The sequence below is a fragment of the Nematolebias whitei genome, chromosome 2 (genome assembly GCF_014905685.2).
Source record: "Nematolebias whitei isolate Nwh7 chromosome 2, NemWhi1, whole genome shotgun sequence".
NCBI lineage: Eukaryota > Metazoa > Chordata > Actinopteri > Cyprinodontiformes > Rivulidae > Nematolebias > Nematolebias whitei.
The window spans coordinates 1373106-1387505 of NC_056499.1; the positions used below are offsets into that span (position 1 = coordinate 1373106).

The 14400-nt window shown below is 42.8% G+C and overlaps 1 protein-coding gene across 1 annotated transcript in view; it reads right to left on the reverse strand.

Moving 5' to 3' along the window:
* The window catches only part of mybpc3 (myosin binding protein C3), a 112744-nt gene that overhangs the window by 26969 nt on the left and 71375 nt on the right, over positions 1–14400 (reverse strand). Inside the window, exons 20-22 of the mRNA XM_037692643.1 lie at positions 7978–8112; positions 7601–7768; positions 717–805 (exon numbers count right to left, since the gene is read on the reverse strand). Of these exons, the coding sequence (XP_037548571.1) occupies positions 717–805; positions 7601–7768; positions 7978–8112 (392 nt within the window). The remainder of the gene's footprint in view (positions 1–716; positions 806–7600; positions 7769–7977; positions 8113–14400) is intronic.

Genomic DNA, 14400 nt, shown 5'->3' on the forward strand with positions numbered 1-14400 from the left:
TATGTATGTATATGTATATATATATATATATATATATGTATGTATATGTAAATGTATATATATATATGTATGTATATGTAAATGTATATATATATATATATATATATGTATATATATGTATATATGTATATTTATATATGTATATATATATATATGTATATATGTATGTATGTATATATGCATATATGTATATGTATGTATGTATGTATGTATATGTATATATATATTTATATACCTGTATATATTAATGTGTTTTACACCCTTCCCACACTTTTGCAATATTCTACAATATTCCAAACAATGTTTCTAAACGCTCTAAATGCACAGAATGCCATGATTTCAGCTTTCTGCCTCAGCTGCTCTTTTCCACTTGCACACACTCTCGACCATGCCCACTTCTCCGCTCTGCACGGAGAATAGCTAGAAGGAAGCTCATCCTGCAGTGTAGGCTGCAGATAGGTGCAGCCTTTGCTAAATAATTTTATAAATAATTCATTTTATATTAAAAAACTATGCTGATTGTGCGGCTCATCCATCAGTCAGTCAATTGCGTGTCATGTCCAATCTTATTTTGAAAAACCGCAATCGAACAAGTCCGCGCATAATGAACTGCGAAGTAGCGAGGGACTGCTGTACCCTTAAAACTCTAACCTTTGCTCTAGGTATGAATTTAAACCAGGTTTATTGTTGTAACCTTAAAGCTAACAGTGTACCACCTGGAATGGAATCATGATGTTAACGGTGTCTCCAACTTTCTTCACCAGAGTTTGGCGCAGATATCTTGGGAGCCAGATTTTGGGGCGTTCTATATAAAACACACACACACAAAAGAAGAAAAATTAAACTAATTACAGAAACCACAAGGATTTGTGAGAAGCTTCAACCTGACTAGGGATTGGATCAACTAGTCGACAAGTCAACTGTTGACTAGTCGACTGTAGGACATCTCGCAAGTTCTTAAATTTCACGCCGACTAGTCGCAGTCACGCGATTAAGTCATGTGATCAGCGCTGGCTACAAAGCTAGCCTACCCAACCCCCGGTTTTAAGTTTTGTTTAAACTCTTTTGTTTAAGCGGGTGGTGGTGAGTGGTGAATTCCACCACTGCCCGTCCTCCTGGTTTTACTATTATAATTTTTTTTGGTGGATTAAATAAAATAAAACTAAAAATAGTTTTTTAGTTTTGTTGTTTACGCGCTGCACATTTCTTTCATGTTTGCAGCTTAATAATAGTTTTAGTTTTCCTGTTACTTATTTGCTGTATGTTAGGAGCATAAATGTATGCTCCCAATGTTATGTTGTTCTTTTTTTGAAAATAACTATTTATTTATTTTTGCAAATATGATATAGCGTCTTGAGTTCCGATTACATCACATCGACTATTTGACTTGACATTTATCATGTTGAAGTTGACTTTAAAAAATATGAATCCGTGCAAATCCTAAACCTGACAAAGCTTAAAAACAACAAAGTACTGTAGATAGACATTATATCTAGATGTTGAAATTGATAGCTCAAGCAACCTTTAAAAATTTAATATAGTCAGTTGGTTTTACCCAAAACGTTCGAACATCTATTCATTCTCATCATCACACTCTTGATTTGTTCTGACTTATGGCATTGAGATTAATAACGTAGTAATATTTCCTCAAAGTCCTGTTCTGTCTAACCATTTTTTAATAACCTTTGAGTTTACATTAAATGACCAAACAGTCACTGAGAGTAAATTTCACTTTAGCAGGTGTTTATCAGAAAATGCTGTAACCAAATTTAAACATTCTCATTCCAGCGTTTTCCCGTCTTGCAGAATAACACATCAGAGAGCAGTGACTTAGATCATCTAGTTGATAAATTTACAACGTATTTGAAAACTTCACTCGATAAAGCTGCGCCGATGAAAAAGAAAATAATCAATCAGAGGAGATTAGCTCTTTGGTTCAATTCTGAGTTACATACTTTAAAACAGGCATCAAGAAATCTAGAAAGAAAATGGCGCTCCACTAACGTTGAGGAATATTACTTATTCTGGAGAGATAGCTTGCTAATGTACAAAAAAGTGCTCCATAAATATATAACTTTATATTACTCATCTTTAATAGATAAGAATAAAAATAACCCCAGGTTCCTTTTCAGTATCATATCTAGTCTAATGAAAAATCCTATCTCTGTTGATTCATGTATCCCTACAACTATAAGTAGTGATGACTTCATGAGATTCTTTATAAATAAAATTGTTTCAATTAGAGAGAAAATTCAAACCAACGTTCCTAGTATCACCTCTGGTTCTGTGTCAGATGAGACAACTTTAAAAATGTCACTAAAACCTGATTTATGTTTGGACAGTTTTTGTCCTGTTGAGCTCTGAATTGTCAAAAATAATAGCTTCATCTAAACCATCCACGTCTGCTAGATCCCATCCCAACCAGACTATTTAAAGACATATTTCCCTTAATTAATAACCATGTCTTGGATCTGCTTAAGTTGTCTCTTATTGTCTCTTACATACCACAGAGGTTTGAGATTGCTTTACTTAAATATTTACTTAAGAAACATAATCTTAACTCAAGAATCCTAGCCAATTATAGCCTTATACCTAATCTAAGTTTCATCTAAAAAAATTCTAGGGAAAATAGTTGCTGGTCAGTTACGTGATCATCTGCAAATAAATAATCTTTTAGAAGAATTTCAGTCAGGGTTTAGAGCTCACCACAGCACTGAAACTGCACTGGGTTTCCGGTAAGATGGCGCCCGTGTACATGGCTTGCAATCCACTTCTGCTGATGGTGTTTGGATTATTTGTGTTTTGTTCGTTTTTTATCTGGGACATAAACTCACTGTTGGTGTATGACCGACAACAGCTTCTGGATCTTCATTTTTCTGCCGCCGATGTCGCTTATTTGGACCAATATGAGTGTACCTATGGACCACCCCCCCTTTCCCCCGCTGCTGGCGGATGTGCCAGTTTACCTCCGCTGCGCTCCTCTTCCTCTTCAGCTGGTGGTCAGGGTTTCCATCGCCAGCTTTCCGCATGTCCGGACCAGGTAAACAACGGAGGGGCTGTTATTGAAAACCTGAGGCCATTAGTGCGCGCTAACTTCACCGCTGCTGGATCCACTTTGGACAGTATCTGGATGTGTTTGGTCAACGCAAGATCTATTACCAACAAAACTTTTATCCTGAGGGATTACTTTCAAGAGCATGATTTGGACTTTTTCTGCATCACAGACACTTGGATGTCTCCGGGTGAGTCCAGCGCCTTGACGGAATTATTGTCACCTAACTGTCTGTATTTTAATGCACCTCGGCCATCAGGCCGGCACAGTGGTGGATTATTAACAATATTCAAACCAACTTTTGACTGGAAACAACTGCCCATCCCAGTTCCCCGCGCCAGCTTTGAGCTGAGCGTCTTTGAACTCGACCATTCGTCTTCGACATTATGTGCGCTCGTCTACCACCCACCTCGGTCTAATAAATGAGTTTTCTAATTTCTTGGCTGAAATCACACCAAAATATATTCATGTTTTCATTATTGGGGACTTTAATTTGCATGTCTGCTGTCAGGAAAAGCCCTTGGTGAAGGACTTTTTAGATCTATTGGACTCATTTAATTTAACTCAGCATGTAAACGGTCCCACCCAAGAGCGTGGACATACACTGGACCTTGTTTTAACTCGTGATGTGACTGTTAGTAATCTTGAAATTGGTGATAACGTTTTTTCAGTGCACATGCCAGTCCAGTTTGAGTTCACCCTCCCCCATCTAACTCCTAAGTCGTGCATTCCTGCACGTAGGACTCGGACCATTAACCACTTCACTGCCGCACGTTTCACAGATGTTTATAACTCTGAAATGATCATTCAGCCCCCGGTGTTTCTCTCCACCACTGAGGTGCTGACATCCCAGTTCAACTCTGTCTGCTTAAAGACTCTGGATCATGTCGCTCCTGTTAAAACTAGAAAATCAAAACTCAGAGCAGAACCTTGGCTGAGTGACGTCACCAAGGTCGTTAGGCAGCAATGTAGGAGGGCGGAGCACAAGTGGAGGAAAGACAGACTGCAGGTCTCTTTCCAAATACTTAAAGAGAGTTGGTGCCGTTATCAGAAAGCAGTGAAAGCAGCTAAATCCAAAACTTTTCTGATATAATTACCTCAAACTCTCACAACCCACGTGTCCTCTTCTCTACCCTAAATTCTTTTCTCCACCTCACTGAACCATCACCTCTGGAAGCCTTGACTGAGCTGTGCGACAACTTCTTACATTTCTTCTTGGAAAAAATTGCGACCACCCGGGCTCTCATTTCCCCTCCAACTCACGACCCATCCATCCCACCTCAACCTGTAGCTCCTTTTGACCATTTTGAACCATCACTCTATCTTCTCTAGAGCAGGTCACGTGCAGCTTGAAATCTTCTGGTTCCCCCTTTGATGTGGTCCCCCCTCGACTACTAAAGGAGATTTTTACTACTCTAGGTCCGTCCATTCTGGCTATAGTAAACAGTAGTTTATCCACTGGCGTGGTGCCAAAAACCTTTAAACATGATGATGTCTAGCCTCTCCTGAAAAAAACACACCTTGACCCCTCAGTCATTTCCAACTTCCGGCCTGTCTCCGAACTCTCATTTGTTTCTAAAATACTGGAGAAAATAGTCGAGTCCCAGTTGAAGTGCTTCCTGGAGGATCACGCCATCTTAGAGCTATTCCAATCTGGCTTTAAACCTCTCCACATCACTGAAACTGCCCTATTGAAGGTTTTTAATGACATGTTCAGATCCACAGATACTGGTGATTCTGTGCTGCTTGTCCTGTTGGACCTCACAGCCGCCTTTGACACCATCGACCATGAGATCCTCATTGCTAGGTTGGAGCAGTGGGTGGGCATCACAGGGTCAGCCCTCAATTGGTTCAGATCCTACCTCACTGACAGATCCTTTTGAGTCTCCATCAAGGATTTTAGTTCCGCAGCGACAGAGCTTAAATGGGGGTTCCGCAGGGGTCCATCCTGGGTCCCCTCCTATTCTCTCTATACCTGCTGCCACTTGGTGCTATTTTCCAGAAACACAACATAACATTTCACTTCTACGCCGATGACTGTCAAATTCACTTCCCCCGATGACTGTCAAATTTACTTCCCCCTAAGACACAATGGTACATGCTCTATTCAACCTCTGCTCAACTGCCTGGCTGACATCAGGGACTGGATGGCTTTAAACTTCTTAAGTTTCAATGAAAAGAAGTCTGAAGTCATGTTGTTCCCTCCCAACGACACGATCACAAACCACTGCATCGACCTCTCCACTCTAACCCTGTCAGAAAAACAAAGAGTCACTAATCTGGGCGTGATAATGGACCCTTCCCTGAAATTTAACAATCATGTAAACATGATTGTTAAATCATGTTTCTTCCAACTGAGGCGGCTGTCTAAACTGAAGCCCATATTGTCCAAAAAGAACCTGGAGACAGTAATACATGCATTCATTACATCTAGGCTTGATTACTGCAATTCACTCCTGTTTGGTATCAGTCAGACCTCCATTGCACGACTACAACTGGTCCAGAATGCAGCAGCCCCATTTTTAACCAGTACAGGGAAAAGAGAGCACATTTCACCAATTTTGGCCTCCCTGCACAGGTTACTGGTTCACCTTCGAATCCAGTTCAAAATACTCCTATATGTCTACAAATCGCTTAACAGTTCCCCCCCCCCCCCCCCCCCCCCCCCCCCCCACCCCCACCCCCCCGCCTTGTAGCTGTTTTAAGTGCTCTATAAATAAAATGGTATGGTATGGTGAAAGTAAAGCCCCCAGTATACTCCCGCGTACATCCATATGCGGAGGTACGCACGTACGTACTCGGAGGTACAAGCGTACCCCCCAGGGCATGTCCGTGCAAAGCTAAATTTTTACAGCTGCGTACGCGGTTGTTGCACAATAATTTGCCCAGCGACAGACTGTTTTCTATGCAACACCATTGTATTAAATTCCCCTTCTTCATCCCTGATTTGGCCTTTTCTTTTGTTTTTTTTGCCAAGAGGCATGTGATCTCTTTCTCCTCCGTTGATACCATGACTGAAAAGGTGAGAAATGAAGGAATTTGTCACGAGCGTATTAAACTCAGGTCCAGCGCGGCTGCAGGAGGGTCTGGAGATTTCCTGGTGGGCTGGTCTGATGTGTGGGCTGCAGGGCCAGCGCTCCCTGTTTTTTTGGGGGGTTTTTTTAGATCTTTTTATTAACAACACATAAACACAGAACACCGCTGTGGCTGAGGCTGCCAGCGCTCGCCTTTTTTTTTTTTTTTTACGACCTTTCAATCAATCCAGTAGGCGTGTCAGCAAATGACCAATTGGCAAACTCAATTTGTCCCGAAGGTAAACGCCCCTTGTCTGTGAAGCTGCTCTGCAGCTGCTCAGGGTGTACGCTCGAGTATCAAGTCTGAACGCACTGTGTACAGTACACGTGTACGTACATGTGAATGGACGTACGCAGGAGTATACTGGGGGCTTTACTAATGATATTCTCATGGCCTCTGACAATGGACAGGTGTCTACACTGGTCCTGTTAGACCTCAGTGCTGCATTTGATACAGTTGATCACAATATTTTACTACAGAGACTTGAAATTGATATTGGAATTATAGGAACGGTTATAAATTGGTTTAAATCATCAACAAAGTCCGTGCTCAATAATCCAGGTATGCAATCCAACATTTTTCAGTCAGGTCATCTGGACAGTTTCTTTTTTTTTTTTTTGTGCTGAAACGTTTCACCTTCGATCCGGAAGGCTTCATCAGTCAAGGAAACACACAACACAAAACTGATTCTTCCTCCAACAGCTTACTCCAAAGTGGAACAAACTAGTTATATTGGTGCTAAGATGGTCTCTGTGGCACGCCCCCTCCTCCATTGCCGGCCCTCCTCCTTGTTGACAGTCGTGTCAAACATTCATTGCTGATGATACATTGTTATATTTGTCCATGAAACCCAATGAATCCAATCAGCTACTTAGACTAGAAGTATGTCTTAAAGACATAAAAACCAGGATGACCCTACATTTTCTGCTTTTGAACACAGACAAGACTAAGTTTTAAATTTTTGGACCCGAGCATCTTAAGAATAACATTTTCAGTCTTTCTCCCTCCTTAGATGCATTAATCTGTCCTCCAGCTCTAATGTTAAAAATCTTGGTGTTATTTTTGATCAGGACATGTCTTTTATTCCCCACATTAAAAATATTACTAGAACTACTACTAGAACATGTGATCTGCCAGCTATATATATTTATATAATGATATAAATGAAACATTGACAAAAATGATATAGAAGAAAACTTGATTTGAATTTCTATAATTTTGTTTGTACCTCCTTTATAAATAAAACTCAAGCTCCGTGTGTGATAAAATTCACGTTACAGTACGATCAATGCTAAGCTCTGCAGGAGTCACTACTGACTGTCCTTGCATCTGAAAGCTGGCTGCCAATAAATATCATAGAATGTTCTGAACTTACTTCATGCAGCAAAGCTGTGATAAAAATCTGACTAACCTTTGGAAAATTTAGGTCTTGCACCTCGCTATGTTTTATTCAGCAAACACAGGAATACTCACGGATAATTTCTCTAATGGTGACCGGCTGAGCCAGAACAGCCGGAGGACTGGGTCCTGCCATATTGTAGGCTCGCACACGGAACATCAGTTTGTCTCCGCAGGTGAGGTTTTTGATCGTCACTGATGTCCTCTCCGAAAGACCTTGCACTGCAGGTGTCCATTCATCAGCTGCCACCAGAGAGCACACAACACATTCAAATGACACACTTCTGTTTTGTTTTCATACTGGTGTTAATGACAGTTACAGATGAAAATGACAAATTCTCTAGGAATGTGTTCCCTGCAAGTGTCACGTTCTTTTTTCAGGGCTTTCATTCCAGAGCTATATTTAAGTCATCCTTATCAGAAGCCTGCAGGCAGCTGACTTCTACACTTACTGCCCTCCTTGCAATACTCGACCCCATAGCCCTCGAGCTCGGCGGCGCCAATCCTCTCTGGAGCTCGCCACTTCAGTGTGATTGAAGTGTTGCTGACGTCGTCAACGTGCAGTCCGACGGGCTCGCTTGTAGGAGCTGAGATGGAGGCAGAGAGGCAGGTAAATATCTCTTTCAGATAATTAAAACATTAATTTGTTAAAATCAGGATGAATGGATCATAAGAGTCTGATTGTAACAGTTACAGAAACACCCATAAGGCTTTGCAACAGCACACATTACTTTTGATGCTCACTAATTTACAAGAGCAAATTCCAATTAATTAAATTCAATCTTTAAAAGAATCATGAGTTGTACAGTACCGCCTGCATGTGTGTCTAAAAGCCTAAAGTAAGAATAAGGATTTCTTTTGAGTATTTTGTCGGTACAGAATCATAAATATGTCAGCATTTAGCTAAAGGTAGGCATCAGATTGAATAATAGTTAAATATTCTACACAAGTCGATGTTTTGTACTCCTACTGTGTCACTTCAAACTATGCTGTTCTGTTTTTACACTACTGGAAGCACTTTGAAATGCAGCTGTGTTTCACGTACACCTTTTGATATCAAAAGCCACCAACGCAAACTCAGTTTAGTAGAAGGTATTCACAAGTGGGATTTTTATGACAAGTACATTTTCAGCTCTGATTTTCCGTCATTCATCTTGTTTTAAGGAGGAACCTGAAGAGCGGTTATTGAACAGTCTGTAAGCCTCAGCTTCATACATGCACTGAAATCTAAACTGACTGACTGATGTGCAGTTCACCTCCAGGTCTGCTGAGCTTTGAGCCATGCAGGGAATAAATGACAAGATTCAATGGACTTTAAAGACCGCTTTGTTTCTGACACCCCAACCAAAGCTGTCACTGCGGAGGCGCCAAAAGTAAAATTTCAACTGCCCATTAATCAAAATGTTCAGTTTGTTTACTGCTGGCTTTTGATTTTTATACTTTTAAAGATATTTAACTTAATTTAAAATAAAATTCACCATAAAATAAACTATTTTTCCAATTGCTTTAAAAAATATTGTAGTCTTGGAAACTTGCCTTAGCAAATTTACTGTGTTGTTGTCTCCTCATGCTACTTTTAGCTAACATTTTGCTGCTTTTAGTATTTAGCTAAACTTTAGCACAATTTTCTATATTTTGATGCATGCTCAATAATCCAGGTAGAAAAATCTAAAAAAGTTAAATCTGGTCCTCTGGACATTCAAAAAAACAAAACAAAGCAAATCAACAAAAAAATGTAGAAACGTTTCGTCTCTCATCCAAGAGACTTCCTCAGACTGACCTGTCTGTAAACTTCATGGAATTTCATTCCTTCAACCTTTATTTATAGAGATTAAATTACAAGATATAGCGCAAGGTAAGGTTAATAAAAACAGTATTTATGTGTTAGTTAGCTGTGGTAACATTATCCATCATTATCAATTTACCATTCTGTAACTGTGTAAGGAAACAGCCTCCAATTGTAAAGGAAGCTAGCTAGCAGCTAACAGGTAGCTAAACTCTAAACTGCTGCTGCCTGTCAGTGCTGTAACATGAAAATGTTTAACTTTATCTATTAACGTAAAATCTCTGACATCTTCCAACACTGTTGTTTAGAATAGCATTTTAAATATTGAATTAAAAACTATATGTCAAACCATTTCCATGTTCTGATGATTAATAATTTTTCTTTTTACTTTCTTCTTGTGTCCATCTTTCTCTGCAACAGTAACTCAGCAATGAGGACACCCTGAAGACCCAGAAGACCCAGGCTCATCTGAGGATTCTAGTAGAGAGGGCCATGCGAAGGGTGAAGGAGTAGCTGTCAATCAGGAGGTTCAGTCAATCAGCTGTGGGTCATCTGCTGGTTCCAGCAGAAGGTTCCAAGATGGTGCCCGAGCTGGTGGCTTGCCGTTCACCTCTGTCCACTCTGTTTCTTTTTTTGCTAATTTTATCATTTTTCTTCAATAAAAAAATTACCAGAACACTGTCAAATCTGAAAAAAACAAATATTTCTCCCAACTCTTCAACTCAAATAGACACAACCCCCGCGCTCTATTCACAACAGTAAATTCCATTCTAAATGTCCCTTCGTATTCATGTATTGAGGCCTCTGTTGACACCTGCAATGACTTCACTAAATTTTTTGTTAACAAAGTGGAGTTGATCAGGGTCTCCATCCCCCGCTCCTTAGTCGACCCATCAGCTTTTGTTTCGTGTTCTGCTACTTTGAGGCAATTCAAACCAATCACACTCCCATTGTTAAACAAAGTTGCTGGTCACATGAAGCCATCAGGATCACCATTGGACCCCATCCCAGCAGCATTGTTCAAACAGGTTCTACCAGCGATTGGGCCTGCTGTTCTAACTCTACTAAACAGTAGTATTGCTACAAGCATGGTCCCAGAGGCGTTCAAACATGCAGTAGTCACACCGTTAATTAAGAAACCTGGTCTTGACCCTTCAGCCTGCTCAAATTACAGATCAATCTCAAAACTCCCCTTTCTGTCCAAAATCCTGGAAAAAGTAGGTTTTACTCAGTTAAATCAGTTTTTAACTGAGAACAAAATCTTTGAGGTCTTTCAGTCTGGTTTCAAGCAGCTCCACAGCACCGAAACAGCTTTGGTTAGGGTTTGTAATGACATTTTAACAGCAAATGATTCTGGTCATTTTGTGGCTCTTGTACTCCTTGATCTTACTGCCGCTTTCGATACTGTTGACCACAGTATCCTCATCTCTTGGCTTGAACACTGGGTTGGGATTACAGGTGCTGCATTAGACTGGTTCCGCTCATACCTCTCTGACAGGAGTTTTTGTGTGAAGGTGAGTAAAAATCTATTCACTTCAATGCCTCTTTCCTGTGGTGTCCCACAGGGCTCGATTCTCGGACCCCTTCTATTTTCGCTCTATCTGCTTCGATCGGATCGGGGTCGATCCTAAGAAAACATGGTATTCCATTCCATTGCTACGCCGATGACTGTCAGATCTACCTGCCACTGAAACCAGCCAGTGCTTGTTCCGTCCACCCTCTCCTCAAATGTCTGGACGACATTAAGACATGGATGGCTTAAAATTTTCTAAGTTTTAACGACCAGAAGACTGAAGTCATTGTCTTTAGCCCTAGCTCAGCTGCCGCCTCTTATCCTGTGAACCTGGACTCCCTTCAACCTTATCTGAAGCACTCTGTTAAAAACCTCGGAGTGGTTTTTGACTCGGATTTTAAGTTCGACAAACAGATCAGTTCGGTTCTGCAGAGAAGCCTCTTCCAACTGCGGCAGGTAGCTAAGCTCAAGCCAGTGCTGTCTAGACCCGACCTTGAGACACTAGTCCATGCATTCATCACAACCCGCCTGGACTATTGTAATTCACTGTATGCTGGGGTCAGCCAGGCCTCTGTCTCACGGCTACAGCTCGTCCAGAATGCTGCAGCTCGGCTTTTAACCAGTACACCGAGGTATGAGCACATCACACCAGTTCTGTCCTCCCTACACTGGCTTCCTGTGAGAACTAGGATTGATTTCAAAATTCTCCTCCTGACCTATAAGTGCCTAAATGGCCTCGCACCCATCTACCTCTCAGAGCTACTGGAACCATATGTTCCCTCTCGGGCTCTGAGATCATCTGATCAGCTGCTTTTGGTTGTTCCAAAAACACGACTGAAGCTCCGAGGAGATCGGGTGTTTTCAGTCATGGGTCCCAAACTGTGGAACAACCTACCCCCCAACATTAGGCATGCCACCTCCCTTCCTGTGTTCAAATCCCTGCTAAAAACATATCTGTTCTCTCTGGCGTTTCATACTGTGTGAGTTGATTTAGTATATCTTGTTCCATGTCTTCATTTTAATACTGTTGTTTTAATTTTTTAAGGTATATTCTTACTGCTTTTTATTTCTTAGTGTTACCATTAGTGTTAAGCACTTTGATAACAGTCGATCTGTTTTAAATTGTGCTCTATAAATAAATATGACTTGACTTGACTTGACTTGCTGCTGCCTAATATCAAATTATCAGGAGCCTCTTGATGTAAAAGGAAACAAACCAGTCTAGAGCCTCCCTGCTCCTTCAAGTCACTTCTTGGATGAACATTCATTACTGCAAGCAGCTGTGTTGGAAATCTCTCCTTATATCTTATCTTTTTTTAATCTACTAATGAATGAATTAATGTGAAGAATTCTGTCAAAACTTGTTTAAATAGCTTGTCTTCAGTAATCTGCATATGTACACCTTTTACATTTTAATTGCATCTGTTTGTATATTTTACACATTTGGTAATGTATGTGGAAGAAATGCTCAAATTAAAGCTTCTGTTGTGTAACAATTAAACAAGGTTTGTGGCTGCTTCTTGCAAACATTCATTTAATAATTTTAATGAACTGTACCCCTCCATGGGCTGCCACCTTACCGTGGTGGAGTGGTTTGAGTGTCCCAATGACCCTAGGAGCTATGCTGTCAGTGGCTTTACGCCCCTAGTAGGGTCACCCATGGCAGACAGGTCCTAGGTGAGGGGCCAGACAAAGTGCAGCCCAAAAACCCCTTTGATGAGAAAAATGGTGGTGGCCAAGGACAGGGACCCTGGCGGTCTGATCCTCGGCTACAGAAGCTGGCTATTGGGATGTGGAATGTCAGCTCACTGGTGGGGAAGGAACCTGAGCTGGTGTGTGAGGCTGAGAGGTTCCGGCTGGAAATAGTCGGACTCACCTCTATGCATGGCTCTGGCTCTGGAACCAGTTTCCTTGAGAGGGGCTGGATACTCTTCCACTCTAGAGTTGCCCCTGGTGAGAGGCGCCGAGCAGGAGTGGGCATACTTATTGTCCCCCAACTTGATGACTGTGTGTTGGGGTTCACCCCGGTAAATGAGAGGGTGGCCTCCCTCCACCTACGTGTGGGGGGACGGGTTCTGACTGTTGTTTGTGCTTATGCACCAAACGGCAGTTCAGATTATCCACCCTTTCTGGAGTCCTTGGAGGGGGTACTTGAAAGTGCACCTCCTGGGGACTCCCTTGTTCTGCTGGGGTACTTCAATGCTCATGTGGGCAATGACAGTGAGACCTGGAGGGGTGTGGTTGGGAGGAACGGCCCCCCTGATCTGAACCGGAGTGGTGTTCTGTTGTTGGACTTCTGTGCTCGTCATGGATTGTCAATAACGAACACCTTGTTCAGGCATAAGGGTTTCCATATGTGCTCTTGGCACCAGGACACCCTAGGCCGCAGTTCGATGATCGACTTTGTCATCGTCTCATCTGATCTGCGGCCGCATGTCTTGGACACTCGGGTTAAGAGAGGGGCGGAGCTGTCCACTGACCACTACCTGGTGGTGAGTTGGCTCCGATGGTGGGGGAGAATGCTGGTCAGACCTGGCAGACCCAAACGTATTGTGAGGGTTTGCTGGGAACGTCTGGCAGAGTCTCCTGTGAGATGGAGTTTTAACTCCTACCTCCGGGAGAACTTTGAACATGTTCCGAGGGAGGTTGGGGACATTGAGTCAGAGTGGACCATGTTTTGTGCCTCTATTGTCAAGGCGGCGTACCGGAGCTGCGGCCGCAAGGTTGTCGGTGTCTGTCGCGGCGGCAACCCTCGAACCCGATGGTGGACATCGTCGGTGAGGGATGCTGTCAGGCTGAAGAAGGAGTCCTATCGGGCCTTTTTGGCCTGTGGGACCCCGGAAGCAACTGATGGGTACCAGCAGTCCAATCAACATGCGGCTCGGGTGGTCGCTGAGGCAAAAACTTGGGCATGGGAGGAGTTCGGAGAGACTATGGAGAATGACTTCCGCACGGCTTCGAGGCGATTCTGGTCCACCATCCGGCATCTCAGGGGGGGAAAGCGGTACGCCACCAACACTGTTTATAGTGGGAGTGGTATGCTGCTGACCTCAACTCGGGATGTTGTGGGTCGATGGGCGGAATACTTTGAAGACCTCCTCAATCCCACCGGCACGTCTTCCACTGAGGAAGCGGAGCCTGGGGACTCTGGGTCGGGCCCTCCAATCTCTGGTGCTGAGTTCACTGAGGTGGTTAAAAAGCTCCTCGGTGGCAGGGCCCCAGGTTGGATTAGATTTGCCCGGTTCCTTAAGGCTCTGGATGTTGTAGGGTTGTATTGGCTTACGCGACTCTGTAATGTTGTGTGGACATCGGGGGGATTTCCCCTGGATTGGCAGACCGGGGTGGTGGTCCCCCTATTCAAAAAGGGGGACCGTAGAGTGTGTTCCAACTACTGGGGAATCACGCTCTTAAGCCTCCCTGGTAAGGTCTACTCGGGGGTTCTGGAGAGGAGGGTCCGTCGGATAGTCGAATCTCGGATTCAGGAGGAGCAGTGTGGTTTTCGTCCTGGCCGTGGATCACTGGACCAGCTCTACACTCTCAGCAGGGTCCTGGAGGGTGCGTGGGAGTTTGCCCAAC